Raw genomic sequence first — 27,745 nt, 5'->3', positions numbered from 1 at the left:
TATTTGTCTCATCACCCTGATTTATATGCCACATTATGGATCCCTCTGGCTTGTTAAGATGCTCCTAAAGCTATCAGATGAATTAACAAGCTCCATTTGTCATCCAAAATTCACAAAATATGAAATGATGCTCTTCTAAATAATATGACTGTAATACACGTAATCAGACAATGAGACCATCACAATAACCACAGGAGATTATAAGACGCTATAAAAAAAAACCCAGGAAGGAAAACACAGTCTATGGTAAATTTCTGTAACTGGGAACCTGAAGAAGAGGGCGTGGCCTCTTGGCTCCGCTCTCAAATACCTCGCTCTGATTGGCTGGTGGCCACGTCCGTCATAAACAGCTCGTCCAAACAGAGCGGCCCAAGCCAGGGGGAGGGGGCGGGGCCTGTGCGGTGGAGGGTAGAGAGCTCAGAGCGGCTCCGGTGCAGAGACAGGGAGGAATCACTGGGGATACTCGTCTGGGTTGTGTTATATCATTCGGCTTTCGGGAATACTTTAATTCTCCTCTCAGAAGGTAGGTCACGGAGATTTATTCAGTGCTTGTATTATTTCTGCTGGCGTGTTTTCGCCCCCTAAAGTGGTCGCAGTTGTCTTGGTCGGTCCAAGCAAACCGCAGCAGTCCAGACAGGAAAGTGCATGCGCCAGCTAAAATGAATAGTCTGTTAAACTGAGTGTGTGTGTGTGTGTGTTTTTTTTTAGCATTAGCCTCCAAGGGTAGTTTACTGACAAGCGTTAGAAAAGTTTCAAACCGAAAGTCAGAGACATGGTTGCTTTTTAAATGAACGTTTTGTGTTTTTTTTTTTTTTTGGGGGGGGCTGTGGGTTTTTATTGGCATTTCACAAGATGATTAAACGCGCTGTTGTACGTTATTGAGCGGGGTGGGGTAGCTCACCATAGTGCGGCAGGAAAACTTATCAAGATCCACGGATAGACGGAGGTAGAGGCAGCACAACCGCGCCCTGGCCGCTGGCTTTCAGCACTGGCCTTAATAAGAGTCCGCTCCGGCTGAATAACAGGCTCCATACATGGAAAAGGAGATGTCTTCAGACATTAACGCGGACGGCAAACTGCGCCCCATTCATTGAGGAAAAAAAAAAAACAACGTATTCATCCGGATGCCAGCTTCAGACCCACTAACACAGAGGAATGAGAGATACGTGTTAAAAAAAAAAAAAAAGAAAGAAAGGGGGTCGCTGCTCCCACGGTTCACCTCCCACATCCAAACACTACTGCCTCCACTTCTTGATTGAACATAACACGTGGAGGGGTTTTTTTAGCCTGAAATTATTATGCAGATAATGCGTGAAGTAGTTGGCTATAGTCAGCGACTAACAAATAAATAAATAAATGGTTTGGTTATGATCCAGTGTTAATACATTGCATTCAGAGAAACAATATTTTAATTAAACTTTCCACAACTGGACCACATTTGTTGTAATTAAAATGGGGGTGTGGGTTAATAAGTGTTTCACAAGTAGGGCCTCAAAATGCAGATCGCTTTACTTTGTTTCGTCAGATAGTCTATTAAAAAAAAAGCCCATGATTATTCACTTACCAGGAAATCTTTATAATTTAGTGTCTCAAACTGGAGAGTATTTGGCACTTTTTTGTTGGATAAAGTCACAGCTATTCCCCCCCCCCCCACCATAAAGTCTTCAAAGATCAAAACCGCTGCTGGAAACTGGACAAAAACTGGACGTTGTGAAATAAGATAAAGACTCGAGAGGCCGCCCCGCCGCTCTCATTAATGGTCCCTGTGTCGGAGCACTAGTGGCTGGATGATGTCCCAAACGGTCAACTATGTAACCCCTCTCGTCTGCTCGCCACCACAGGGCTCATTTGCCTGTTCTTCGACAATGGCGTAGTTTGATTTGTAATGGCTGTGGTCGGTGTGACAAAAGGGCAGCGTGACTTACATATTTGGCCCCTGACTTGAAACCCGTTTCCCATGTGTAATAAGCCGCGGAGCCGAAAGGAAGGAGCTTCCCCCTCTGCGGATCTGGCCCTGGGTTTGCGAAGCAGGTGAAGGGGTCAAACGCGCTACAGCTGTGTTTGGACTCGCTGGCCATTCCAGACGCATCAAAACCTCTCGCTTGTTGTGCTGCAGTACAAGGTCTTCAGAAGTGCGTAACCAGCCTTCCTATGGCTCGGCCGAGGGAGGAAGTGGGTCAGGAAGCAGAGGGAAGCTAAGCATGAGATGTGAGGGAGTGTTGGTTCCTATCAGCTGCAGCAAGGCGCACTTGTACGGACCGTGGTGAACTCTCAAGTGCGTTTTTAACATATCCATTACATTTGTTTCATCAGTGTTGGTTGAGTGCAGCTAATCCCTGCTGGCCTTCTTAAATTACTCAAATCTTTTGAAATTGTTTAGTAGTGACACGGAAATTAGCCCGGTAGTAGATTATTATCGCTCCTGGTACGATCCCCGTCTTGTGGAAACAAGTATTTGGTCGGCAGGTTGGCCTTTACGTCAAAAATGGCATTCTTTGAACGTCTCTGACATACCACTGACTGTGTCCAGTCCTGTCTTTGCAAGATGTTATCTCCGCTCCCACCTTCTCCCAGATGACGCACCGCCTGTCATTTTCAACATGTAGCAACTCAGCTTGAATAGTTGGACAGAAAACTCATTTGGATTATTGAAAGCAGTTTGTTGTATATTTCCTGATGGCTTTTTCTGAGCAGACATAGAGAGAAACATCCCATTAACCATCCACCTGTTTAGTTTGTTGGGGTGTTTCCTTGTTTTGACTAGTGTGCGACATGCTTACATCTGTACTTCTAATTGTCCCTCATTTTATAAGCCACAGATAGTGTTCAGTTTATTCCAATTTGACACATGTTTTTGTTTCTCTTATGTAAACTAAACTATATATGTTATATGTGAAGTTTTTTTATCACTTGTCTTGCTGGGAAACTCAATCACAGATTAAGTTGAGCCTTCCCTCCCGCTTTATCGACCCTAACATTTGTAATGCTTCGAGGGTTAGCAACTCCAGCAGGTGTGCCCGCACTCATATGGTTTCTTCCATCGGTCTTTCCCACACCAGCCGACAACATCTGTCGAAACGGAGCAGTGATTTGTGCTTGTATTCACAGGGGGAAGTAGCTGATCAGAAAGAGGAAGGGATGTGTTTCGTACATACACAGATTTGAGCAGTAATCAGATTTAGGAATTTGTCTTATTTCTTCTTTTCTTCAGGCCTGTTGACTGTCTCGTATGAACAGGAAAGACTTGGGCAGATGTCATGCGTTGAGTTTGCATTGCTTTGCATTGCACTTGATAGTACCTAGAAGTAGTTCCTGTTTAACTTTGACTTGTAACTAGTACACAAGGTTTAGTGTTCAGTCTTTTAACTCTCACACTATCCTGGAGTACAGTTTAAGGCATAGTCAGTGTCACTAAACATGCAGACGTTTCCATTTCTCTGGTCATGGAATGAGGAAGTTGGAAAAAGCGACTTCTTGTATTAAAATCTCTCTGTGAATATCTGATACACAACACGCGGTATTTCGATTGGATCTTTGAGCATTAAGTCACGTCGCTCTCGCGTCCGCACGTCTCCTCCTCCGTGCAGTATTAAATAATACAAACGCATTCTTTGAAACTCTGACGCGTAAAGCGTCTCAGCTGTATTTACACTGATGGCGGCGCAGATTGCGTGGCCGCTCGGGGACAGAGGTGCAAAAACAGCGCCATATCTCATTGTTCGAAAATGGCTGGAATGTAGCTGGAATCTGATTACAATAGTAGTCCGTGGCCTTGGTTACAGGAAGGGGGATTTAGGTGGCGTCTCATGCGGTGTTGGTGACAAAAGGCAAAGGGCAGCCACTGTGTGGAGAGCGCTGAGGCGACATCGCTGGTGTGTGTAGTCGGGGCGCGAGGGGGCGGCCTGGGTACCCGAGTGTGGGAAGGGAAAAGTCGTGATCATTAATGATTGTTACATCTGAAGACACAGCGTGAAACTACCTGATGATAAAATACCAGCGCGTGCTCTTGCCACGTGTACCTGTAGAGACCTGTGGGCACCAAGACGGCACCAGCTGCCTCGTTGACGGGAAGCCGACAATAACAACAATGATGAAAAGAGCCAACAAACATAGGAACTGCAAAACTAAACATCTAGTAGATAAGGCGGTTCGAGAACATGGAGGAATCTTGTTTTATGCCGTGTTTTATTTGTTGATGGTATCTTCCCAGAGCTTAATGCACGCTGGTCCCCTCCACTTTAGACTGCAGCTCATTTCAAGGTAAACAGCTCTAGATGAACTAATTGTTTTGGCAAAACTTTACTCTAAGGTAACGGTCCTGATGTAAATCCCTCTTCGTGACTGTTAAAATGTTCATTTTGTGTGGAAACAGCTGGTGATTCAACTCTAAGATCATTTTAGTCGGTACAACACAGTACTATTCAATAGTAAATGACATCCTCCAAAATGAAAATACAGATGAACCCACAACTGTCTCAGTTATTTTAAACAAATGCTCAGTACCCTCACAAAGCTACTATTAAGGTTGTTGCGGTGTACCTAATAAACTGGCAAGTGGACGTATAAACACAAGCACACGTTTCTGCATAAAGAGAAGCATGTTGTAGTTCTACTATTTGCATGATGTTTATATATTTTGTGATGTTTCTCAGTCATTTTAATTTGTTTCCTAAATAAAATTAAAAAAATGAGGAAATAGTCCTGGTAGAAAGATGCTGTGGCTGGATCATAACTATACTGCTGTACTTACAAATAGTAGGCATTTGTATGCAGTTTTCACTCGTTTTCTAAAAATAATAATAATGAAAACAACTTGTCGTGGAGACTGTTCAAGGTTTGTCGGCATTTGGCTCTAATTCTGTCGCCCCTCCTTCTCCTGCATCAGCTCATCCTGATTTGTGCCTGGGATTTTCATGTTATGTCATCTCTTACTCACCAAGAGCACTGTGAAAAACAGAGCGTCGAGGACAGTTGTGCACCCCGACAGCACTGTGGTAAAAAAAAGAAGCCTGTCGAGGGGTTTGTTGACGGTGCTCGCTCTCGTTCTGTATTTTCCCAAATAAGAGATTATGTTTGGGTTTTACACAGCCCGAGCAGGCAGCGCGTTTTAATCTATTTACTGCAGAAGGTAAGTAGTTTAGTAAACCTCGTCCTCATCCCGCATCCTCTCTACGTGATACCAGGACGCTAAAGGCCGAGTTTAGTGCCCCGGCCTCTCTGTAAACAACAATGTCTCAACTATTGTTCAGTCTTTATTGTCGGGGTGGGGCCGCGATATGCAATAAAAAATTATCAGTGTGCATTAGCCATGTCAATGAGAAACCAGTTGGAGGACAAATAGCAGTTGACAGAATGGGGTGGCCCGCGCTTTAATACGAAGGTGTGAACCTAACTGAATGTGGCAGGGATAGGCCGGGTGAATGTCTCCCGGGGTAGATGTGCCACCGAATAAAATCGGGCTTTCTCGAACAATGGTCACCTTCAGCTGCTTTATTGATCGCAGTGTTCAGTTACTGATATGTGTCCTGGATCAGGTGACGGACCGGGGGCTTCTTTCTCCCAACGCCAAATGTTAAAGGAATCGTATTTTTTGCCAGACTGGCCGAACACGAGCCCTCCTCTCTGAGCTTTCGTTTTCTCCTCCATACTCTCTTTCGCTGTTTTTCAGTCTTATGTCAGAGCGAAACAATTTCCCCCTCGGTTTAATGGAAGACAGCCTGCTCTGTGGCTGTGAGGGTGGATGGTGAGCTCAATAGGCAGCATGAAAGGCCTAAATTCTTATCGCCTCCCTTTCATTGATACTAGTTACACATTGCTAGACTGCCATTCAGTTCAGTTTCCTAACAGATCTGCGAGATATGCTTGTCCAGTCATGGATGCTAAAAAAAAAAAAACTGTGCCGCCCATTCCCGTCGGTTGTGTCCTCGGGCGCCGGGGTCCTCCTTCTGTCTCTGCACATCAGGGTCAGCTCTGGTGGCTCAGGAGGCGGTAAGGTGCATGGATCTTCTTTTGTTTGGTCTGCCCAACATGTACTTGAGGTCTCTGCTTTTGCTTGAATTAGGCTTGGATCAGTGAACTGTAAATCTCAGGAGAGTGTCATCGAGTTGACCTGCCCCTGAGGATTGTGTCTGCGACCGTCAGACCAGTGTGAAACTGCCTCCACTGCCACAACAGAGCTCTGTTGACTTGGTTACATGCAAATGTCATTAGATGCTTGGGAATGGTCAGGGGTCATAAAAATGAGGTAAAAAAACAAACAACGTGGAGCAGTATTCAATTTATACTAAGTTATATTGAGGTATGTTTTTGTTTTAATTAATTTACCTTTTGTTATTTACAGATAACAGGAATCGTATTGTCATTGTGTTTAAATTTAAAGTAAATAAAGTGTTCACTGTTAGGTTCAGGGAGTTCATGGGTAAATCTATTTTTGATCAGAATGACCCCGTCTTTAAACCTTATCACCGTCCCAGATATATCTAAAACGTACTCAAGTGCAATTGTAAAAATCCTGAAAGATATTTTACGACGGTCTCATTACATTTGTTACCTCACATTATAGCTGCTTCCCTTCCCAGTTATGTCAACACCTGAGCTTGGCCCTGCTGCCAATTTGCTTCATTTAGGTCAAATACTCATTGCGCACATCGCTGCACCGCATATATTCCAACATCGTGCAGTCGTTTCCCTATTAACGACACGATTCCCGGGTCGTAGCAGCTACACCAGCGTGAGCATTTACACGTGAGCAGTGATGCAGATGCAGATGATGAGATTCATTTGCACCAGTCGCAGCTGTTCCGCATCAGTGTCGGTCATTCAGCTTCACGTAGTCCAGGGCTTGAGCCGCACGCTCATTGTTTTACGTGCAGGTGCGATGAAGGTGTAATTGCTACACTTGAAATGGAATGAAAAAAAAGAAAAGAAAAACGTCACTGAAAAGTAGTACAAACCTCCATAAAAGGATTGTTAGGACATGTTACCACCACACCTTGTGACCCAGTGTTTCATAATCAGCAGCAGCCACGCCTAGTCGGCTCTGACCAACGGTGTGTAATCTGATAATGCCCGACCCCTCCCACAACGTAATAATGTTGGTTTTGAGGTTTCAAAAAAAATCTCCCGCACCTCTGCGTCCGGATGAGTGCGTCCTTCAAGCCTTTCCTTCACTTTTAGCTTTTGAAACTAGAAAACGCGTAAAAAAAAAATAATAATAATCCCCCCGAAATCTTTTCCAGGTGAGGAATATGCCACAAGGGCAGGCTTCGTTTAACGTCTACAATACCCGTATAATTTTCTCAGCTTCGCAGCTCGGCTCGTTCTCGTCTTCTTTCCATTTCTTCTTTTAATTTACTGCCCGCTCGGGTTTCTGGCTGTAAAAATCTTGTTTACTAATCTGAGCTCTTATGAGGTCTGTCTGGTTTTGCAACGTAGGGAGTAATTCCAAACACAGAGACACATCGTTTAGTTTAACAGTTGTTTGCATTTCAGCATTATCAGTAACTTTTTAAGGCACCTGTTGGTATTTCTACTTTTATAGGATTTCGTTTTCCTGAAGCTTCAATGCAACGTTTAGGCAAATAATGATTTCATCTCTAAATTGTGTTTTTTAATGAGAACTTTAATGCTGCTGGAGTTTTAGGTTCACCTTACTCCTAAAGACTGAGCCGAGCAACATTTCTGACACGTTCTCTCATTATAAAGTGTTTCCGTGCGTCTTAAATCACATATAGTCCATAGAATATTCACGTCCAGCTCTAAATGCATGGGGGTACGTAAAGGAGTCTCCAGGAGTTTGTTTTGTTGAACGTTACTTTACAAGAATGTCTGTTCAGTGTTTGACAGGAGAGGACTGAAAGTACCTGTGACTCATAACTCGCCTAGAAGGCAATCGAGATCCAAAACACACGTCACAAAGTGTGATGTGGAAATTTGTTGGTGATTAAAGACACATCTGTCCGGTAGTTAAAGCTGCCTTCATGTTATATATATATATATATCTTCAAACATGCCTGAAGAGGATCTTTACGGTTGCTACATTGTGTACACATACAGCACATACCTGACGTTCAGTGCGTGGGCTGCGTCTATATGTCAGTAGCTCCGTTGCATAAGAGGAAAGGCTTAAAAATTACTACACGTACTACGGAGCGTTTTAGCGCCTTCGCTGCTGTTCCAGCCGCGTTATGTGACGTGTGTAGCTGTGAAGGTAAAACGAACAAGCGACGCACTTCGTGGTGGAGTTTGTATTGTTAACCGTTTCCCCAGATGGTCATCAAATTACTTTAAGAAAGAACATCTCTGCATTTCCAAAAGTTTTTTGGCCTCCTTGAGGAGCAAGGCTTCGTCAGCATTTACAGAAGGGAGACTTTTTTTTTTGGCTGCCAGTTGCTTAATGCGAGATGGTTTCTTGTGCGCTGTGCTGACAAATGACAAATAAAGAACCCTTTGAGTGTTTTGAACCTTTGAGCCTTTTGGTCAATTTTTTTTGGGGGGGGAATAATCAAATTGAGTTGTCAGATGCACTCCTCGTCCAGATGATTTATGAAATCTCATTAAAATCCTAGTGAGGTTTAAAGATGTTACTAACAAGTTAACTTTCAGCCTCTTGTTGGTGTTTAACTGTAACACACCTCTGTTTTTAACATATGTACATAGCTGGGTGATAATGACATTTACATTTGTTGCACACAAGAGCCGAGCTCTTCGGATACTCCCACATCCCAACAGGACGAACTTCCTGCCTGTATTGCGATCTTTTGACTGTCGGAAACATGCCACACAAGAGTTTCTTGCTCGCACTCATTCTTTCCTTCGCCCTCTCTCTCTCTCTCTCACTCTCTCTCTCTCTTTTGCACACAAACACACACAATGGAAAACCACCTTCAAAACATGTCCCACATCCTGTGCTATGCTTTGGTCATGGTGATTCAGGCTGGGAAACCGTTCCCATGTGCCGTATCCAAAAAAAAAAAATCTAAAGACTTCACAAAACCAATACCACTTAGTCGTGTTTGCGTACCTGTAGCTCCCAGGTGAGGTCGGACCTGTTTCTGGTTGTTCATGGGAAGTCGGGCGGCTTTCGCTTTTTCTTTGGAAGTGGGCTGTTGCTGTAAGCGGAGCAGTGGGACTCTAAACGTTTTGAATGAGCGTGTTTTGTGAAGTGCGCTCGTCTGCCAGCGGATTGTTGTCTGAGTGAAGATTTCTGCTGAGCCGGCCACAAGTCCTTTTTTTTTTTTTTTTTTTTTTGTTTGAATTGGGTATGTCCCATTTTCCGTAGGAAGTAGCTCTGAGTGTGCCACAGATAATGGTGTTAGCATATCAGCCGTTTAAGTTTGTGGCGTAAAAGACGATAAAAAAAACAAAAAGAAACAGAAAAACTAAGTTTGTTTTGTAGATTAGTGCCTTGTTGAAGGTGCCGTCCAGGATAAACTTGTCACCCACCAGAATAAATGACATTAGGAGAAGCCACATGGCTCAAAATATTCTGCACCCAACCACAGAATAAATGAGAGTGGAGAAAAATGTAAAATAATCTCTGCACCCAACCACTGATATCAGGTGCCTTAACAAATAGATCTTAAATTCACAATCTCAAATGTGCTCAGTTTTGCTCAAAGAAATTCAAACAGCTCATTGCTCAAGAATCAAACGCATCTGTGAAGGAAACGTGTGGAAAAAATGCTCAGTCTCTAACAGATTTGTTGTTTTTTGGAATGTGTTTTCAACTGAGATCAGTTGTAACATTGTTACCGATTTTATTTTTATTAATTTCAACAATGCACATCTTGAAATGAATCGTTTTTCGCTCTTTCCGCAGATATGAGACGAGTTGTACGGCAGAGCAAATTCCGTCACGTCTTCGGCCAGGCGGTGAGGAATGACCAATGCTACGATGATATCCGGGTTTCCAGGGTCACATGGGACAGCTCCTTCTGTGCGGTCAACCCCAAGTTTGTTGCCATAATTATTGAGGCCAGCGGTGGCGGAGCTTTCCTCGTTCTCCCTCTTCACAAGGTGAGTTTGCGCGATGCCACAGTGGCTGCTGAGGGAGGGCACCAGACCTGGATGGACAAAACTGAACGCGTTTACATTTCCTGCTTCCTCATGAAACTTTCGTAGTAGTGTTGAACTAAAAATCTCCAGAGTATCTGTTTGTTCCTTTTTTTTTTTTTTTTTTCTTTTGAGTTCACCAAATAAACATTTGCATTGAAGACGTAACATCTTACGAGCAGGGCTGTTGACATTTCACACCAATGTGCCGCGGGGTTAATGTTGACCCTTTTCATAGACTCTCGTGTGTGTGTACAACAGAAACTCCTCTAGTCTCCCGATTCTCCATAAAAGGAATTACTCCACTGATTCACACTTGGGTTGGGCACTGTTTGTGTTTGGCTGTAAAGACCCATAAAGTTAGCTTTTTGTTTCAGCGTGCTGTCATAATTTGGTGAATTAGCGTCGCCTGGCATTTCCCCCAGAGAGCCATTCATCGGGTGCCGTTGCGGTAGATAGCGGCGAGTCGCTTCGGCCGCTCGTGTCTCTGTTTGCCAATTCCGAGCAGTGGACAAGTGGCAGGTCTTCGCACTGTGAGTGACACAAGCGCCGCTATAATGTTGACAGATCTACCCTGGCCCTGTAATTAGTGTGCACCACTACACTGGCGTGTCACATGAGAAGGGGGCTGGATCTTTTAGGCCTGTCATCGCACAGCTTACACCTCTCAGCACCTCATTCAATACTCGTGCTGGAGGTGGGCTGCAGGCTCGACCGGTTTCACACTCCTCCCGCTCTCTTCTCTGTGTCGGCGTTGGACTGAGCTGCCCTCTGCATGCCGCGTCCCAGCACAGCGCAGTGCAGCACTGGCGGGTCTCCTGAACAAAGTCTACTTTCACTACCGAGGCCTTCGTGTGCAGAGGAAACCTCGGGCGATTTCCTCAAAAGAGACATTATAATAAAAGCTCTCTTGATTTTTCAGATCTTCCCACATGTGAGCTTGGCAAACTTCCTCTTCAGATATTTTTCTCTCCTCATTCCTACAAGCCCATGCCTCAAGAAGAAGATGGAGCTGAGAGGGGAATGCTGTGTTTTGCCATGATAGGTTTTCTGTTATGACTAGTGCGCTTTGCCACCAAACCAGTTTTAAAGCTGAGCTTAAAAGAAAAAAGGTGTTGGGGACATAGAATCTGCTCTTGGTTCACATCTGAAGTTAATCGTGTTTTAAAATTGTGTTGTTGTTTTGTCCTTCTGACTTCTATCTATTGCCTCTGCCAGCGCTATTCTTAAGTGAATTTTTCTGACAAAGCAAATCCATCTGGAAATCTCAGTATAGCCTCAGAAGGCAGAGCAGGTCTCAAAAGTGGGGCAAGTCTGTTCTTGTAGCAGTTTGCCGAAGCTGCAGTGCAGCGGCTCAGTGTTACAGAGTTGATCTCTGCGCTAACAAACTACGCGGAAAAAAAATATTATGATGTTGCCTCTTGGTTACAAATTAAACCAAATTGTAAGGAAACCTGCTCTTCTGTGGACCGTATCACCAACTGCACAGAGTGTGTTTTCTTTTATGAGCTCCTTCACACACACACACACACACAGTCCCCGCTTTATGGATAAGACGACACATGTTTCCATAATTTGGGTGTTGACTGCGAGGAAGCAGATCCCCGCAACGCTCCCAGACCCTCCCACCCCTTCCCGTCCCTAATGTGAGGGTGCATCTGTCCGGCTAACCCATCTGCCTCTCGCTGTGTTGCTCCCAGTCTCTGTGGGCAGCCAGCTGCTCGGGGCCTTTGTCCTGCACTTACTCCCAGCGCAGCCCTTTGTCGTCACCTCACTTCGGTTTGGGGTGGGGGCAGAAGTGTGATGATGCTCCTTCCCCCCCCACCCCCTTCACAATTAAGCCATGTGCAACTGTGCACTGCCTTTGTTATGTAGATGCGATAATGCCGGGAGAATATTTAGCTTGATTATATTATCAGTTATTATCAAAAAATAAAGATTTGAGTGCTATGATGTGTCGTTTTTTTTTCAGAAGATGATGTGGATCCGTGACTTGAGCTGAGGTCTGAGCCTCATTTTGAGCACTCGACTGATAGAGGTGGCTCTTTGTGTGACTCACTAGGATGTGGGTTAGTGCGGCAGGCCGCCCTGACTCAGCACAGCCATGAGTATTGTTGCTTCCTCTTGTCAGAACACAGGGATTTATAGAGAGGGGATCAGATGTCCGGCTCAACACATGTCATTCCCTTTCCTCATGCTTTCAATCTAGCCCTTTCTGGTTCTTAGCTGGGTGCCTGCTAATTTATTCCCCTCATTTCCATATGAAGGAAGTTGAGGGAGTGAATGAAGCAGCCAGCAAGTGTGTGGTGAAACATTCCTGATAATTCCGCTCTGTCTGATCAGGCCGAGAGGAGCGGAGGTGTCAGTAAATTATTGCCATAAAAAAAAATTATCATTACGATCAATCTCCCGCTCTTATTTTTAAGCCGGCACGCCTGCCTGCGTTGTTTTGGGCCGTCGGCGCCGACTATCAGAAATGCCGCCGTCGTACAGAATGTAGCGCAGAAAAAAAAGCTGCGATGTGGAGAGCGTTTATGATTTGTATTCAATCTCTGAATGCACCATTCATCCAGCGCCCTCAGCTCTTTCCTGTTAGTAATCCCTGGGTGTGTGCGCTCGCTGTGACACATCGGTTCTGTTTTGTCTCACGTGTGCCAGTTTTGCTGCCAAATAAAGTGCAAAAAAATATGCCGTGCGTGTGCGTGACACCCGGGGTCGTTCCCCCCACACTTTGGCCGGTTTGTTATCCCAGACCTCTATACCGCTCGGTTGCCTCTGCTTTTGCCGCTTATGCCGCTCAGTCCTGCTGACTGCAGATTTTACCATATATGGTCATTCACTGCTCCCTGCCTGACAGCCTTCCAAGACCATTTCCTCCCTGCCCTGCCATTGGCTGCCTCGTGCAGTGTCAGTACACATGTGAATTCTGGGATAGGCCAAAATATGAAGAGCGGCCAAGATGAGAGAACTGGGTTGAAGTCAGATGTTGTTCCTGTCAGAGTCGGTCACTGTATCCTCAGCCGTGTTTTAAATAATCGTTTCAACGTAATCAGATGACTCCCAGATCACCAAATAAAATGCTGTAGTTAAATTATAAAGTAAACTTAGCACTGAGGTATGAACGCAGTGTCATTTCAAGCCTGATTCACTGCTACAACGGAGCTATTTCGTAAACTATTGACAGGTGCACGCGATCGGGCCCGCTGTGTTTTTTGTGTTGGCTGCTTCTCATATATTAGTTATTTTTAACAGTTGTTTCCTCATTCGTACGTGGTCTGCTTCCAGTTAATCATGTTATTTGCCACAGCGTGCACTGGGGAGACAGAAGGAAGACGTGGAGACGGTGTTGACAGAGGCCGTCCCTCACAGGGAATACAATATCTATTTAGAGCAGCCCGATCAAAGACATGATAGAGCTTCATGACCCTTCTGATTTTCATTAGAGGTCTTACTCTCAGTGCGTCTCTGTGGGACCCAGACAGACTGGAAATGCTTTTATTTATTTTTTTCCTCTGTTGTCAGTCATCAGTAACCACCAGCGAGCTTTTTTTAGTTACCTGTTAGTAAATATCTTGTGCAGGAAGGACATTTTTATACCCACGTGGTGTCAGTGTTTCAGCTCAAACAAATACTGACAAAAGTCACTGGCTAATCATCTAAAATGTTTCCAGAAATAGTAGCGCTGATAGCCAAATTTATCAAAGCCCTTTAAGCCACAGAATAAACCCAACACGTCCCCGTACAGGTATGTCTGCTTAATCTCTCCAGCTACAGATAGCTCAGGTTTACGTTCAGTTTGGAGACTTTTTTTTTTTTTTTTTACGCCGCATTGTTCCTGCCCCTCTATCATTAAGAGGGTTGTAAATCTGAAGAAAAGGTTTCCGGGTGTGACGGCACCGACGCTGCTGCTGCTGCTGCTACCACCGCCTCAGCTGTTTGTCTCAACCGCACAGGAACAGAGACTTGTAAAAGTGGAAATTTCCATGGAGCCGTGAGCAGCAGTGGACAGCATGCATGGAAGAGCCTTTAGTGGTGTGCATGTGTGAATCACATGTTGAGCCGAGAGGAGAGGAAGTGTGCAGGCCTCTTGTGTGAATGAAAAGAATGTCCTCTCTTGCCTTGAGGGAGTGTTGTTCATACATTTTTTTTTTTTGGTGCGTTTCAGTGTTGTGCTTTGTATGTATCGCCATGTGATTCACTCTCATTTTCTGCAGTCTTACTTGTTGCTATGCAACCGGTTGTTTTCTAGGCCTCAGACATTCCTCTCAAAGGATTCAGACGTCTATGGCGTAGTTATGGACATGTTGGGCATTCGGCTGCTCAGCGTAGCCCCTCGCTGTTCGGCGTGGGCGTATTATTATTTATTTTTTCCTTGTTTTGGGCACTTTTATATTTCAGCTTGCGCTGACGTTTCATATACCTGTGGGCTGGTCGCCTTGGAGATGATATTCTTGCTTGGCTGGTTTAGTCCGTTAGCCTCCCTCCTCCTCCTCCTCCTCCTCCTCTCTTTTGTGAGAGCGTGATGTTCTGCACTGCTCCTCACTAGTCTGCCATGACGTAAGATCTGGGTAGCGACGACAAACCTTAGGTATACAGAAAGTTAGGAATCGTTACGACATTAAGTTAAAATGAAGCCAGATTAATCCGCTGAATATCGATTTCTGAGCGTTCCCAGCCGGAAAAGATTTCACGTCTAACGGGAATCGGAGTAGTTAAACCAGTTAGTGGTGGTAACATCTGATAATGAATTCACAGAGATACGTCTTATCTTTGTGCTTGCACACTTTGTTGACGTCTTTAACATTTACATAAACTACAAAATGTATAGTGACGTAAAACTAGCCGGAGAAGGCTGGTCGGGCTGGTTTCACCATTTTTTTTTTAAAGAATGGTCTTTATACTTGAGTCTTGCATCACTAACTAACCCAACAAACGTACAATAACTTTGTTTCTGTGTGAAAGGGATATTAAAAAAAAAGTACGGTGATATTGGTTTCTGACCAAATCAAACACAGGGAAACAGCTTGACTTTGTAGCAGCTTTGAGTTGTTGCCAAACTTTTTAGAGTTGAGTTTGTCCAGACAATAGTGTAATAGTCTTACGGGTAGTTTTCACACTAGAGACGACTACGATGGCTCAGATTAAAAACTATGACATCCGTCGGCTTGCGGGTGGCGCACAACATTGTTTTTGGGGAGAGATGTGTCTCGTTTTAAGACGCATACAGACTTGCAGATTGGCCTCGAGCGTGACTTTTCCAGAGGGACAGAGGCGAGAATGCAACAAGTTGCCACAGGTTAAGCTACTGAGCGCAGTGATGTTTGACTTGGCTCGTAACTTTTGTACGGCTTTGGTTGTTGGTAACTGCCAGTGGTATCAATTATTACGATCTCACTTCATTCAAACCGCATTCCTACCGTGTGTATCATACTATCATCTCTTTACACAGGCTTGAAGGGAAGACTTGTGCGTTTGCTCTCCAGACCCTGATGTTCTTATTGGAGGATATCAGACACACAAACACCGTTAACACCTCAAAGGGTGCCACATTTGACACCCTGGCAGCAGCCCCCCTTTTGCTCTCATTAGTCATACTCATACCAGAGCTGCCTGAGGCCGAGGTGTGGAATGCGAGGAACGTTCGGCTCTTTTGGGCGAACTGTCAACCACCTCTGCCCCGTCTGAGATGATCAGCAGCAGGTTGAGCTCCCGAGCTTAGCTGAAGGGTTACTGGTGCTTTACGGCTCATTTCTGCGAGTCGGGCTTAGCATAGGTGGTCCTAATCTTTGAAATCGCTGTCAACCAGGCCGCATTAAGCACAGGCACAACTTTCTAAACACTTCGGTGTCTGAGCGTAGATAAGTTTTGCGGCGTATTTGTAATCAAAGGGGACTTTAATGTTCCCAGGTAATCGTCTTTTCCTTTTTGGTCTTAAAAACCTTAAAGAACTTTCTGTATCAGTGTGTGTTTCACTTTAAATGGCAGTGTTTGTCCACAACAGACACACAAAGGCACTAAAGTGTCATCGTAATCCTTGTATGAGCACGTGTACAACATCAGTTATTGAAGAAACTGTCATAATAACTGTTTTGCAGCTTGTCGATATCACGTGTTTGTTGTTCGTTTGCACTTGACTGAAGACGATCCTTAATATTAAACTCTAGGCTTATTAAGATAATAATAGCCACAGTGAGAAATGGCTTTTAATTGTTGTCCATCTTATCATAGTGATCAGTTCGTTCTTTGTCTGACTTGTTTGTGCTGTTACTACACCTGGTCATCGCTCCATGTCCTTCCTGCTTTACATCCTGTTCCCTCGCCCCTTTGGGGAAATCATGTGAGTTAATGCTTTTAGCCCGAGCGGTGACATTAACATGCACAGACGTAATGACAATTATGTGTGATTTGTTAAAGTGAAAGTGGAATTCATTGAGAGGTTGCCCGGCTCAAAATGACCCTGTTATGTGACGCTGAATGGTGGCTCAAAGATCCCTGTTGACAGTGGTGTCAAAGTCTGCTCTCTGTAAACTCTGCTGCAGGGCAGATTTCAGGGTGTGTTCAGGGTGAGGTTTGGACAAGATCTTGTGATTTTCACATACTACATGTCCACACACACTTCACTCTCCCATACACTGGACTTTGATCACTAAGCTCGGATCAGTCAGATGACTGCACGGTCACAGGCCTAATATTTTCATATAGCATAGCAGAGTCACCGGCTGTGATATGCGTGTTTGCATATTTGTATCTACGGCCGCTGCACCGACCAATAAATGTATGAGATATGGAGCAGGTGGATTAGGGACTGCACTAACTGTAGGATTGAATTATCCGCTGCTACGCTGTGTTAGCACAAGAAAGGAAATGTCTATGGGCAGGAAGGAGAGCCTGAGTATTAAGTGACCGCCGTTTAAGTGGCTCCTTCAAACAACAACTGACTTTCAGCCTCAGCTAACCTGATATATGGATGCAGAGTTATGTGAACTGCGTCTATTTCATGTCCAAGTGGAGAATTTAGTTTATTTTGTGCCTTTTTTATTAATTATAAATATGGCACTGTGTGCAGGAGAGAACAAATTACATGAAAGACTATTGTTTACTTAGACTAGTACAGACAGCAGAGTGTCAATAGTTGTCCAGTGCCGTCTCCTGTACTCGTGCTCATATTTGTGTAACAGCTCACGCACAACCCGAGTCCTGCACCACTTTAATGTTAACCTCAGGTAGGTGTACGGGAAGCAACGTCAGCAACCTGGAAATATGTTTATCAGTAATGACAAAGGTAAAGTTGACTGATGCAGTGTGTGTTCTGCTCAGTTACTTTTTTTACTATTTGATAAAACAAACATCAGACACAGCGCAGAGTTTCAGGACGTTGCAAAAACTAGCAGCGTGAAAAATTAACAGCAAACACTAGAGAAGCGAGAGAAAATGCATGAAAACAGAAGCTCTCACCCCACTTACTGCTCTTAACAGTTGTTGAATCTTCTCAGTGACTTAATTAATTAAATTATTACTTGGTCTATATGAACGTAACTTATACTAGTTTTCCTGACTCTCTGACTAGACCGGATAGTTCATCTGACTAATGAACTAGAAATGAAAGTGGTTTACGTCATCATTTTTGTTGTGTCCACAGCCGGTTGACCTGCAAATAGAATAAAGTGGCCCTGAGCCACTATAGAAATGCAAACAGTGAATGCAAATCCTTGTAAACGTGCATTGGAGCCGGCCAAAGAATATATAAATTTCCACTCTGCACTGTGAGAATGTACTTTGAGAAAAAAAAATAAAAAATCCGTTGTACTTTTGTGAGGACTGTTTTGATTACACTGTCATCCTAAATCCACTGAGAATACTGTGTGATTACTTGGTGCCTGATTCACGGTTATGGAAGCTTACATATTTGGCCGAAACCTCTTCGAGTTATGTTCTCATGTGCTTAGGATTGCACCCCTTACTCATGAGCGAACGTGCAGCGTTTAGATTTTGCAGCTCCTCGTCCTTGATTGTTGTTGCCATTCCTGGTGTAACAGCAGAATGGCTGTGAGCAGTGAGCGAGTCTTTCTTGGATTAGGGAAGCCATCATTCTTTAAATAGGGCTGCAGCAGCAGGACTCTTTCCACAGTAGGTGACATCATCTCTCTGGCCCTGCGGTGGTACTTTTAGTCAGCAGAGAACAGGGTGTGTCTCATACAGGCCCTTGCAGCGTGGGTTTGCATGTAGAGAGAGAGCACCTGGTTCCCCTGGCTCACAGGGGTCAGAGGTAAAAAAAAATCCAGCTGCAGGTTGTGTTTAGGATTCACGGTGTCACTGAAGGTTATTTCTGTTTGTGCGTGCACGCCTCAGAAACTCATTTGTAACCTTCTCATAAGTAGATTACGTAAAGGGCACAGTCCTGTGCTTGATTTAGGGTTATCATTCTAAAGTAAGGAGTTGCTGTGGAAATCTAAGCTTTGTTTGGCATCAAGCATGTAATGACATCACCAGCAGATTTCTTTAATTACTATGGGTGGTCCAGTAGGGGCTAAATCTAATCTGCGTTTGCTTCTGTGCAACACCAATAAAACCCCAGCCCCCATTTTTTTGGGGGGGTGGGGGCCGAGCTGTGGTGTGACAGATCAAGGCGGATGATTTTCTGGCTTTAGGCAGTTAGACTTGTTCTTGCTCATAATTTTTCAGGGATGCATGTAAGAAGCAGCGCATGCTAGGCTAGGCTAGGCTAGGACGTTTAGTGCAGCAGGATGTCCTGTCGCTGTCTCCACACAGTTTATTTTTTCATTCAGTGCTTTGACCCAACTTTAGGGTAAATGCTGTTAAACGTATGTTGATTATATTGGTTTGTATTTGTAAATGAGCTGCCCCCTTTTAACCGTACCCACTTCACGCAGAACCGTTGCTCTGCAAAAAAGAGATGGGATTTATTTTGGTGGGTGTGTTGTTGATTTTTGTCATATTTCATCATCTACCGCTTCTCTGGGACTGCATCACTCACATTACCCATTTAATATCTGAATGTAGGATGAATCCATTTAAGCGCCTTTTGTTAGGCGGCGTGTGCATGCTTGCAAGTGTGTGTGTGTGTGTGTGTGTGTGTGTGTGTGAGTGTGAGAGAAAGAGAAAGAGAGTGAGCTTGTTTTTGCAGGTGGGATTTAGGATTAAACACTAATTGTCCTGTTTCCAAACACGCTCACTCCTCCAGCGTGGACAGTGTTCTCTGAGGACTAGACAAAGACTAATCTTATCTCTTTGTGTTGTTTGTCTTCGCAGACGGGACGCATCGACAAATCTTACCCCACAGTGTGTGGCCACACGGGCCCGGTGCTGGATATTGACTGGTGCCCTCACAATGACCAGGTCATTGCCAGTGGCTCCGAGGACTGCACAGTGATGGTAAGGCTGCTCCTCACCTCAGACCTATTAATGGAGGGAAAACGGCAGCACGCATTCTTGAACCAATAAGCGACAAGAGACTACATGCTCTCATTGCGTAAGGCTGGGCTGTTTGTAACCCAGGGATGGCTGCAGACCTCACCCTCTGGATTAGATTAGGCTCAAATATGTGTTGTAGGAATCAGAGCTGGGGAATGATTTAGCTGTTTATTGAGCTGAGGTCACTGACTTTTTTGAGACTGTAGTTGTGCTATTCGTCCTCATGTCCTTATTTGGGCGTTGAAGGGCCAGGGTTGGTTTTTCAGTCTGTTTATGTGGCTGCCACTTCCTCACCTGAAAGTCCCGACTTCCTGTTAAGCTCCATCTGAATGAAAGCCATATTTATCGCATGTTTGCAAAAGTATAAGCCCAGAGAAAGGGAGCATTCACGGTCCTGCTCTTCATTGCATTCGATCTTTGAAGGTACATTTTGCAGCCTTAATAGGCTGTGGGTAATGTTTAGTCTAGATCCAAGAGAGAGAGAGAGAAGGGGGGGGGTTATTACTGGTGTATACAGCAAACCAAAGGAGACATGCTGCACAATGTAGACGTGGTGTGACACCCCCATCACATAAAGAGACTGCTCCTTTTAAAACTTTGTAGCTGAATAGATACATGCTACACTACATAGTGTGATATAAAAATGCTTCAGTCATGTGACGTTTAAGTCTGAAGTCTTAGAAACATGTTGAGAGGCGAAAGCCTGACTATATGCAACAACCTACAAGTATTTTATCTAAAGCAAACAGTGTTTGGGCCGTAGCTGTCACTGAAAGCAGAGCAAACAACACACAGTGTCAGCTGCTTGATGCGATATGTTCTCAACCTCCACCAAATATAGTAGTCTAGATATAAATTAACATTCATGAGTGGTTTATTGATAATAGCTTTCTGATAATAACTATTAATTTATGGCTAAGTATTGTATAAACTGCAGTGGTGTCAAACTTAAATTTAACTGTCCTCCAGTCGTTCATTAACTTGCTGCAGTCTTGGTCACTGCTGCCCCCCCCAGGTTGTTTTTGGTAACTACAATTTATTGCTTTTCATTCAAGATTCAAGATTCAAGATCACTTTATTGATCCCCGCAGGGAAATCGTTTTGTCCAAGAGTCTCAAGACAACAGAGAACAGAAATGTGACCAGACCAAAGAATAGATAAGATAGATAGAATAAGATTAAAAAATAAAATAATCCTAAAAATAGTGTAAGAATGAGGTAGTAAAGTCACAAAAAATATACTGAAAATATACAGTCCAGTCTACAATCACAGACATGAGACATACAGACATTTTAAAGTGTCTCAGTCTGGACCCAAAGTGTCTCAGTGTTTGTTAAATAAAGTGTCTTGTATGTGGATGCAGATGCGCAACAGACAGTGCAGTCACCCAAGACATTAACCTGTAAAGTAAACTTGTATGTTTGGCTTCAGAGACTCAGGACAATGAAATCCTTGAGACGGTGTGTATTTGTCATTCTCTGCTTTTGACTTGACTTCTTTTCATGGCCACCACAGGTGTGGCAGATTCCTGAGAATGGCCTCATCACTTCCATGTCTGAGCCAGTGGTCGTACTGGAGGGCCACTCCAAGCGTGTTGGCATCATCACGTGGCATCCGACGGCACGTAACGTCCTCCTTAGTGCAGGTAAGAGACCCGGCTGTCCCCCGACATTAAAGTGAAACACAAATTACTTTTTACGACTGCGTGTGCGACTACCAAGATCACCTTCACTTACTTCAATCTGTCGTCAGGTTGCGACAACCAGATCATCATCTGGAACGTGGGCACCGGTGAAGCCATGATCAACCTGGAGGACATGCATCCTGATGTCATTTACAACGTGAGCTGGAACCGCAGCGGCAGCCTCATCTGCACCTCCTGCAAGGACAAGGGCATCCGTGTCATCGACCCGCGCAAGGAGACCATTATTGCTGTGAGCAGTTTACAACTAATTCTTTATTGGGGCATTTTAATTGTTTAAGTTGTTTAACTGTATCTGTGATATGCAGGGAAGGCTGCTTCATCTGAAAGGCCTGAGTCGAAATGATCCTACTGAGTTATCTCTAAATTTACATCCACTCAGCGCTTTTTTGAAACCTCAGGACGACATGAGAATTGATACTTTGATGCTAGTATCAAAGTATCAATGTAGTATCAAAGTATCCATCAATCACCAATATATATCGGCCGGATGTTCGCCCCTGCTTGCGCTATACCTTGTTTTACCAGTTTATATGTGTAAGAAAGTTAATATTCTTCGATATTTTTTATGTTTTTGGTTAAATTGAGTCTTGTAACATTTGCTATCATTGTGTCATTTGTATCATGTAAATGGAAGGAGAAAAAGGCTCAAAAAAATTGGCGGCATCCATGTCGGTCGATCTCTGTCTGGTATTGATTTGTTACTGGATGCACGGGACAGTAATGACATTCAGATGCAGCAACAGGTCCGCTGTGACAAACACAAAATCCTGAATCCTCTAAACTGAACTGTAAGTGAAAGGTTTCAGTTTTTACCAAAATGTTAACATCCTGAAACATTATAGTGATATCTGTTGATTGCAACAGCTGCTTCTCTTCACACAACTTTCACAAAATTCATTTTGGCCAAAGTAGCAGTAGCCCATATTTTAGGCTGTTTGCTGTTTGTTGTTGTAGGCTGCCATCATTACACAGTTAGTTTGTTTGTTTGATTTTAAATCCCATAGAATTTCAGTTGCATTGGTTCAAATGATACCTTTATTCCTGGAATCATGAAATCCCAATTTAAACATTGAACCAAACATGTACCTGTCACATGACTGGACTGTTTGAAAAACTGCATAAACAAGCAAATATACGGGTGTTCCTAATAAAGTGCTCTGTGAGTGTGTGGTTTCATTGTGTGTGTGTGTGTGTGTGTGTGTGTGTGTGTGTGTGTGTGTGTGTGTGTGTGTGTGTGTGTGTGTGTGTGTGTGTGGCCCACTCTGCCCATAATGTACGGTCATGCGGCCAAAATGGACGCAAAAGTTTTGAGGGAGCGGGGACTCGGGCTCACCTCTAAACTGTGCTTCACAGGAGAAAGAGAAGGCGCATGAAGGCGCCCGACCCATGAGGGCCATTTTCCTCTCCGACGGAAACGTCCTCTCCACTGGTTTCAGCCGCATGAGTGAGAGACAGCTGGCTCTCTGGAACGTGGTAGGCTGCTCCTTAAGTGCTGGCAGCACTGCATAGCTTCAGTGATTAAGTAGCTCTATATTTTGTGCCGTTTTTATTAGGTGATTCATGCACAGAATTTTATTTACGCCACATGATTTAGATTCTCCAATCTTGGAAATGAGGCGCAAATGAAAAACGCATTTAAACCTATATTTATAATACGTGATATGATTCACTTTAAGAACCACTTTACGTTTCCCAAAGCTTCTTTATGTCTGACATAATTTTAAACAGAACTCTTACTACTTCTTTTTTCTTTTTCTTTATTTTAGCAAAACATGGAGGAGCCCATGACTGTCAATGAGATGGACACCAGCAACGGAGTACTGTTGCCCTTCTATGATCCAGACACAAATGTTGTTTACCTCTGTGGAAAGGTAAGTTCCTCTTTAACCAACCCCCACTGCGCGATAAATTAACAAATTATCTCATCTTAACATATGTGAAATAAAACCCCCCCTTATGTTTTGACAGGGTGACAGCAGCATCCGTTACTTTGAAATCACAGACGAGGCTCCCTACGTTCACTTCCTCAGCACCTTTGCCACCAAGGAGCCTCAGAGGGGCATGGGCTACATGCCCAAGAGAGGCCTGGATGTCAATAAGTGTGAAATTGCTCGGTAAGCTAAGCCCAGGTGGTTATTCGTCAACTTCCCTCATGGCTTCACCACTAGAGGGCAGAATCTAATCATGTAAACTTTCTGAGCTGTGAGTTAACTGGTTTGAATTTGTCGTGTTGCCAGGTTCTACAAACTGCATGAAAGGAAGTGCGAGCCTATTGTGATGACTGTACCTAGAAAGGTGGGTCCTCTTTGTGTTTTTAGACCTCTAGTCTGGTGGCGAGGCCTTGTCTTAACAATACGCTGGTCACAAAGTGTTCCTCACAGCTCTTGTCCTCCTTCCCCCCCTTAGTCCGACCTGTTCCAGGACGACTTGTACCCTGACACAGCCGGACCAGACCCCGCCCTGGAGGCTGAGGAGTGGTTTGATGGCAAGAACGGAGACCCCATCCTCATCTCCCTCAAGAACGGCTACGTCCCGGGCAAGAACCGCGAATTCAAGGTGGTCAAAAAGAACATTCTGGACAGCAAGGTCACCAAGAACGCCGAGAACTCCAGCCCCGCCAACAAGCCTGCCTCTCCAACTCCTTCGATTGTAAGTGTCGATGAACGTCGCATTTAGTTAATTTCCACTAAACTAAATGTTTATATGTAATCTGGTCGGGCGGCGACATTTCATATTGTTCATTTACACGCAGAGCAATTTATTTTAACAGCCTCTTGGCCGTAGACGTTACCAAGCATCTCATTAATACCCCCTCTAGCTGGGGCAGCCTCGCTGTATATGTTGGAGTCATGGCAGATTGCCGTCTGTCTTCATGAGGCGGTTTATAGACGTTGTTCATCCCACTCTCTGACCCACAAACTGAGGGGTCTGCTGCTGCTCTGGGCGCCTGTTCCTGGGCGTCTTGCCGCACCTCACCCACAACACAGCCGCCCTCCTGGGACCCAGCCCATGCGTCTCTCTGCAGCCCTGCTCTGTAATCACAGCCCACTGGGTTCCAGTGCTGGCAAAAGACATTAACCCCTTAAGAGTACCAGCTCCCGCCACCAGCAGCACTTATGACACGGGAGTTGCTCTCTGCTCGACAGAGATGTTTCTGATATTTGACGCATGACGGTAGTCGTGTGCTTGTTTCACAAGCAAGTTTAGCAATTAATTGAAAAACACTTGTGTCTTGTGTTTCACGCAGAAATCTGAAGCCAAGCTGGAGGAGATCTTGAAAGAAATCAAATCCCTCAAGGACCTCATCAGCAGTCAGGAGAAGCGAATCATCAAACTTGAAGAGCAAATGTCCAAAATTGCCATTTAAGGACCCTGTGCCCGACCCGCTACAATTCAGGACGTTCCATTGGCTAGTGGATGGGCGGAAACGGTCACTGCCTATCGCTCAATGACAGTCTTTCGTCTGAGTCCTGCCTAGCAACAATCCCTAGCAACATTCCAGATGAACTTTTTTTCTTAGCCAGCCCCCCCGACCCTCAGTTTAACACAGGTGGAATAAGAAGGACATTTGGCAAATTTAACAGAAAGTACTCTCTCCCTTTTTGGTGACAAAGAACTGTGTTCCTTTTATTCTGTGGCAGTCATTCCTTTTTCTTTTTTTTTTATTTTGTCTACTTGTAAAATAAGGTCTTACATAATTCTTTCAATTTTAGAACAATGACCAAGAAGATTCCAGTGTCCCCATTTACTACTACTACGTGTATATCATGTGTTTTTTTTTTTGTTTTTTTTTTTAGGTAGGAATCAGTGTTTCATTATAGCATACCCCAAAATTATAATGTTGCCAAATCTGGAATTTTGTTTACACCTCCTTTACAGTATTTCCTCTCTGTCTCTCTCATCGTGGGGGTATTCAAAATCCAAAGGGTAGTTTCATCAGTAGTGCTCTACGACATTAAAACGAGTAAACTGAATCGAGTAGATTGACATTTCAAGTTTAAAAAAAAAAAAAAAAGAGCATATTCCCATTGCCACAGTTTACACCAGTCACAAAGACTTACCACTAAGGACAAATTCTTGCCGTCTGTGTTGACGCTGCACAAATCATTGCCTGCTTTCTCTTTCTTTCCATTTCTGTTGCTTCCTGTTATCCCGACCGTGGACACAGTAGTCCATCTAAACATGCATTCCTTCCTACCTTGCTTCATTAACATGCACTCTGCACTTACTGAAGAAAATGACAAACACATTCCACAGATCTCACTGGCAGTTCTTGGTAGGAGGAGGGGGGGGGGGTAAACCTTTCCTCTTCCTGTAAACACTCTACTGTAGTGGCTCTGTTACGCCGGGTGGTTGGTTGTTTAGTGCATGTGCTGCCCATGGAAATACCAACTTGTAGGGTTTCATTTTTCCTGCAGAGGAACTTTGTTTAGTTTGAGAGGTTCAGTCGCCAGCCTCTGTGTTTATCCGCAGTCTGGCTCGGCACGCAGGTGCAGTCGAGTGTCGTGGGATTATTTTTTTGTCGCCCTCTCGGATCGGCATTTTCTGCGCAAACTCGAAACGGGGGAAATTGATTCAAAGCGACACCAAATAACCGCACGTTGACTGGACTGTTTTAAAACCACCTGGTGATGGAGCTGGAGGTCGCTACAGAAACTGTTCTTGGTAGACCTTAAAGGCCTAAGATTGTGTGTGAATATGTGCCTCATGTCTTTGGCCTTTTGGGAACCTGTCACTATGGAAGTTCCTGCTTTGTTTCTTTTTTTTTTATTTGGGGAGGGGGGGGTGGTTATAAAATATAAGGCCTGGGACTTTTGTCTAAATTAGAAGAATTGAATAACTGGGTTATCACTCCACTGTTCATTTTTAGCCTGTTTCTTGTTCCAGCTGTGCTTATATCCCTCTTAGCACTTCCACGTCATGGTTCTTTAATGGTTATTTTTCAGATGCCCCACTTCAGTAGACTCATTACAAATACAAGGAGCCATTAAATTGACCAACCTGAGTTGCTCTGGTCCGAGAAAAGCTTAAATTTCCTTTATGTTTGAAAATTGTAGTTTCCCAGTGGGAAGCTGAGACGGGTAATGGTTCATTGTGTTGTTTGCCTTCGATTATTGTTACCACTGTAAAGATCTGAAAGTGCCATAGAGGTGAGCCTGGAAGTGTTTGTAGGAGACTGTTCTGTGTGTAGTTTTTGTGTAGGAAATGGAAAAGTTGAGAGGTGCCTGGATTTAAAACCACTTTGAGGTGCTATACGTGGTACAAACACGATGTTCAGAGGACCCTGTTCCTAATGTCCTGAATGTCACCAGGCTGGATTACTGGTAGGGGTTCATTTAGAGGCATTGTGAACCTGACATTTTGACATTTTGCACCTTGGTACGGGTATAAAGAACATTTATTACTGTTTTTTTAAATGACATCAAACCAAGAATCTCTAAGTCATCGTGGCTTTAAGAATTTAAGCAGTGAGTTGTAGATTATTAGTGACAGAGACGTCTGACACGGATTATACTGCCAGGTCTTATATCAGACTGCCACTCTGGATTCTGTATAGCACTGTAGGCACGAGAGCTTTTGAGGAGTAGTAGTTGATAGCGACCCAAAGGGACACTGTAGGTTGGAGAAATGTGCTGTGGAAAGATAGATGTATGTTTGTAATTAAGGTATAGAAAATGAGTGAAAGCTGTGTAAATAACATGACCATTTATCTGTTTTTTTGTTTTGTTTTTGTCTTTTTCATTTTTGTTTCGTGGTTGTGCTGAAGAGGGTATTTGTAAGGGAGGTGGGTTTTAAATGTTTCCCCTTGTTTGTGTTCCTTGCACCTTTGCCATAACGCATCATGAGAAATGAAGAACATCGGAGGTCACATGAAAATCAAGAAAGCGAATCAGACGAAGACATGCCAGGATGAAAGCCTCGTGTGGAGGTCTGCTCAGCATTTTTGTTCATTATTCTTGCTTCAAGTATCAAACCTTGATTATAAAAAAAATTAATAAAGAATTTTTAAAATGGGCTCCTTGTGTAAATTTTATTTCTATCTTTTGCGTTTCGTAAAGATAAAGTACTTAATATTGTGGTTGTTGTTTCACAATGGTTTGATTGAAAATTAAATTATCTGGAAAGTTTCACTAACATGGAACTACTCGTAAAAGGCCTTCACAAAGTCCAAAAGTCTTCAGACAAATGTGGAATCGTGGTTTTTGCCTGCACAGCTCAATCGAGCTGTGCTCAAAATTTGACTTTTTGGATGTGGTCCTTGTCCTAGTTTACATGCAACAGAGAAAATTGGATAACTGACGGGAACATGTAGTCATCCTCCTCGACATTAGGTGGCGATATGTGGTGATAATACCATGTTGATACGGTCCCCTTTCTGGTTGACCTAATATGTCATATAATGAACGAGTCGTTCATGCAGCAGACCGGCATTTCAGACAAGATTGATGGTTCTTCTACCGGCTCTGTTTACCTTCTTCTTCTGCATCGACTGTATAAACTGTGACCGGCTGTCTTAGATGTTTTTGTTCTGGGGTCATACACCAGCGCAGCGGT

At 44.0% G+C, this 27,745-nt stretch overlaps 1 protein-coding gene across 1 annotated transcript; it reads left to right on the top strand.

The window, feature by feature from the left end:
* The first annotated feature begins 402 nt into the window (after positions 1-402).
* coro1ca (coronin, actin binding protein, 1Ca) lies at positions 403-27,206 on the top strand. The gene is made up of 11 exons (XM_047591934.1): positions 403-523; positions 9,821-10,017; positions 19,324-19,446; positions 21,001-21,130; positions 21,238-21,419; positions 22,544-22,663; positions 22,957-23,061; positions 23,159-23,304; positions 23,428-23,485; positions 23,597-23,839; positions 24,438-27,206. The coding sequence occupies exons 2-11, from the start codon at positions 9,823-9,825 to the stop codon at positions 24,555-24,557; spliced, it is 1,422 nt and encodes a 473-aa protein (XP_047447890.1). The 5' UTR covers positions 403-523; positions 9,821-9,822; the 3' UTR covers positions 24,558-27,206.
* The last annotated feature ends 539 nt before the right edge of the window (positions 27,207-27,745 follow it).

The sequence above is a fragment of the Mugil cephalus genome, chromosome 8, assembly GCF_022458985.1.
Source record: "Mugil cephalus isolate CIBA_MC_2020 chromosome 8, CIBA_Mcephalus_1.1, whole genome shotgun sequence".
In the NCBI taxonomy this organism is placed as follows: domain Eukaryota; kingdom Metazoa; phylum Chordata; class Actinopteri; order Mugiliformes; family Mugilidae; genus Mugil; species Mugil cephalus.
Note: the sequence above shows the minus strand (reverse complement) of the source record. Positions and strands in the feature narration are given on the sequence as shown.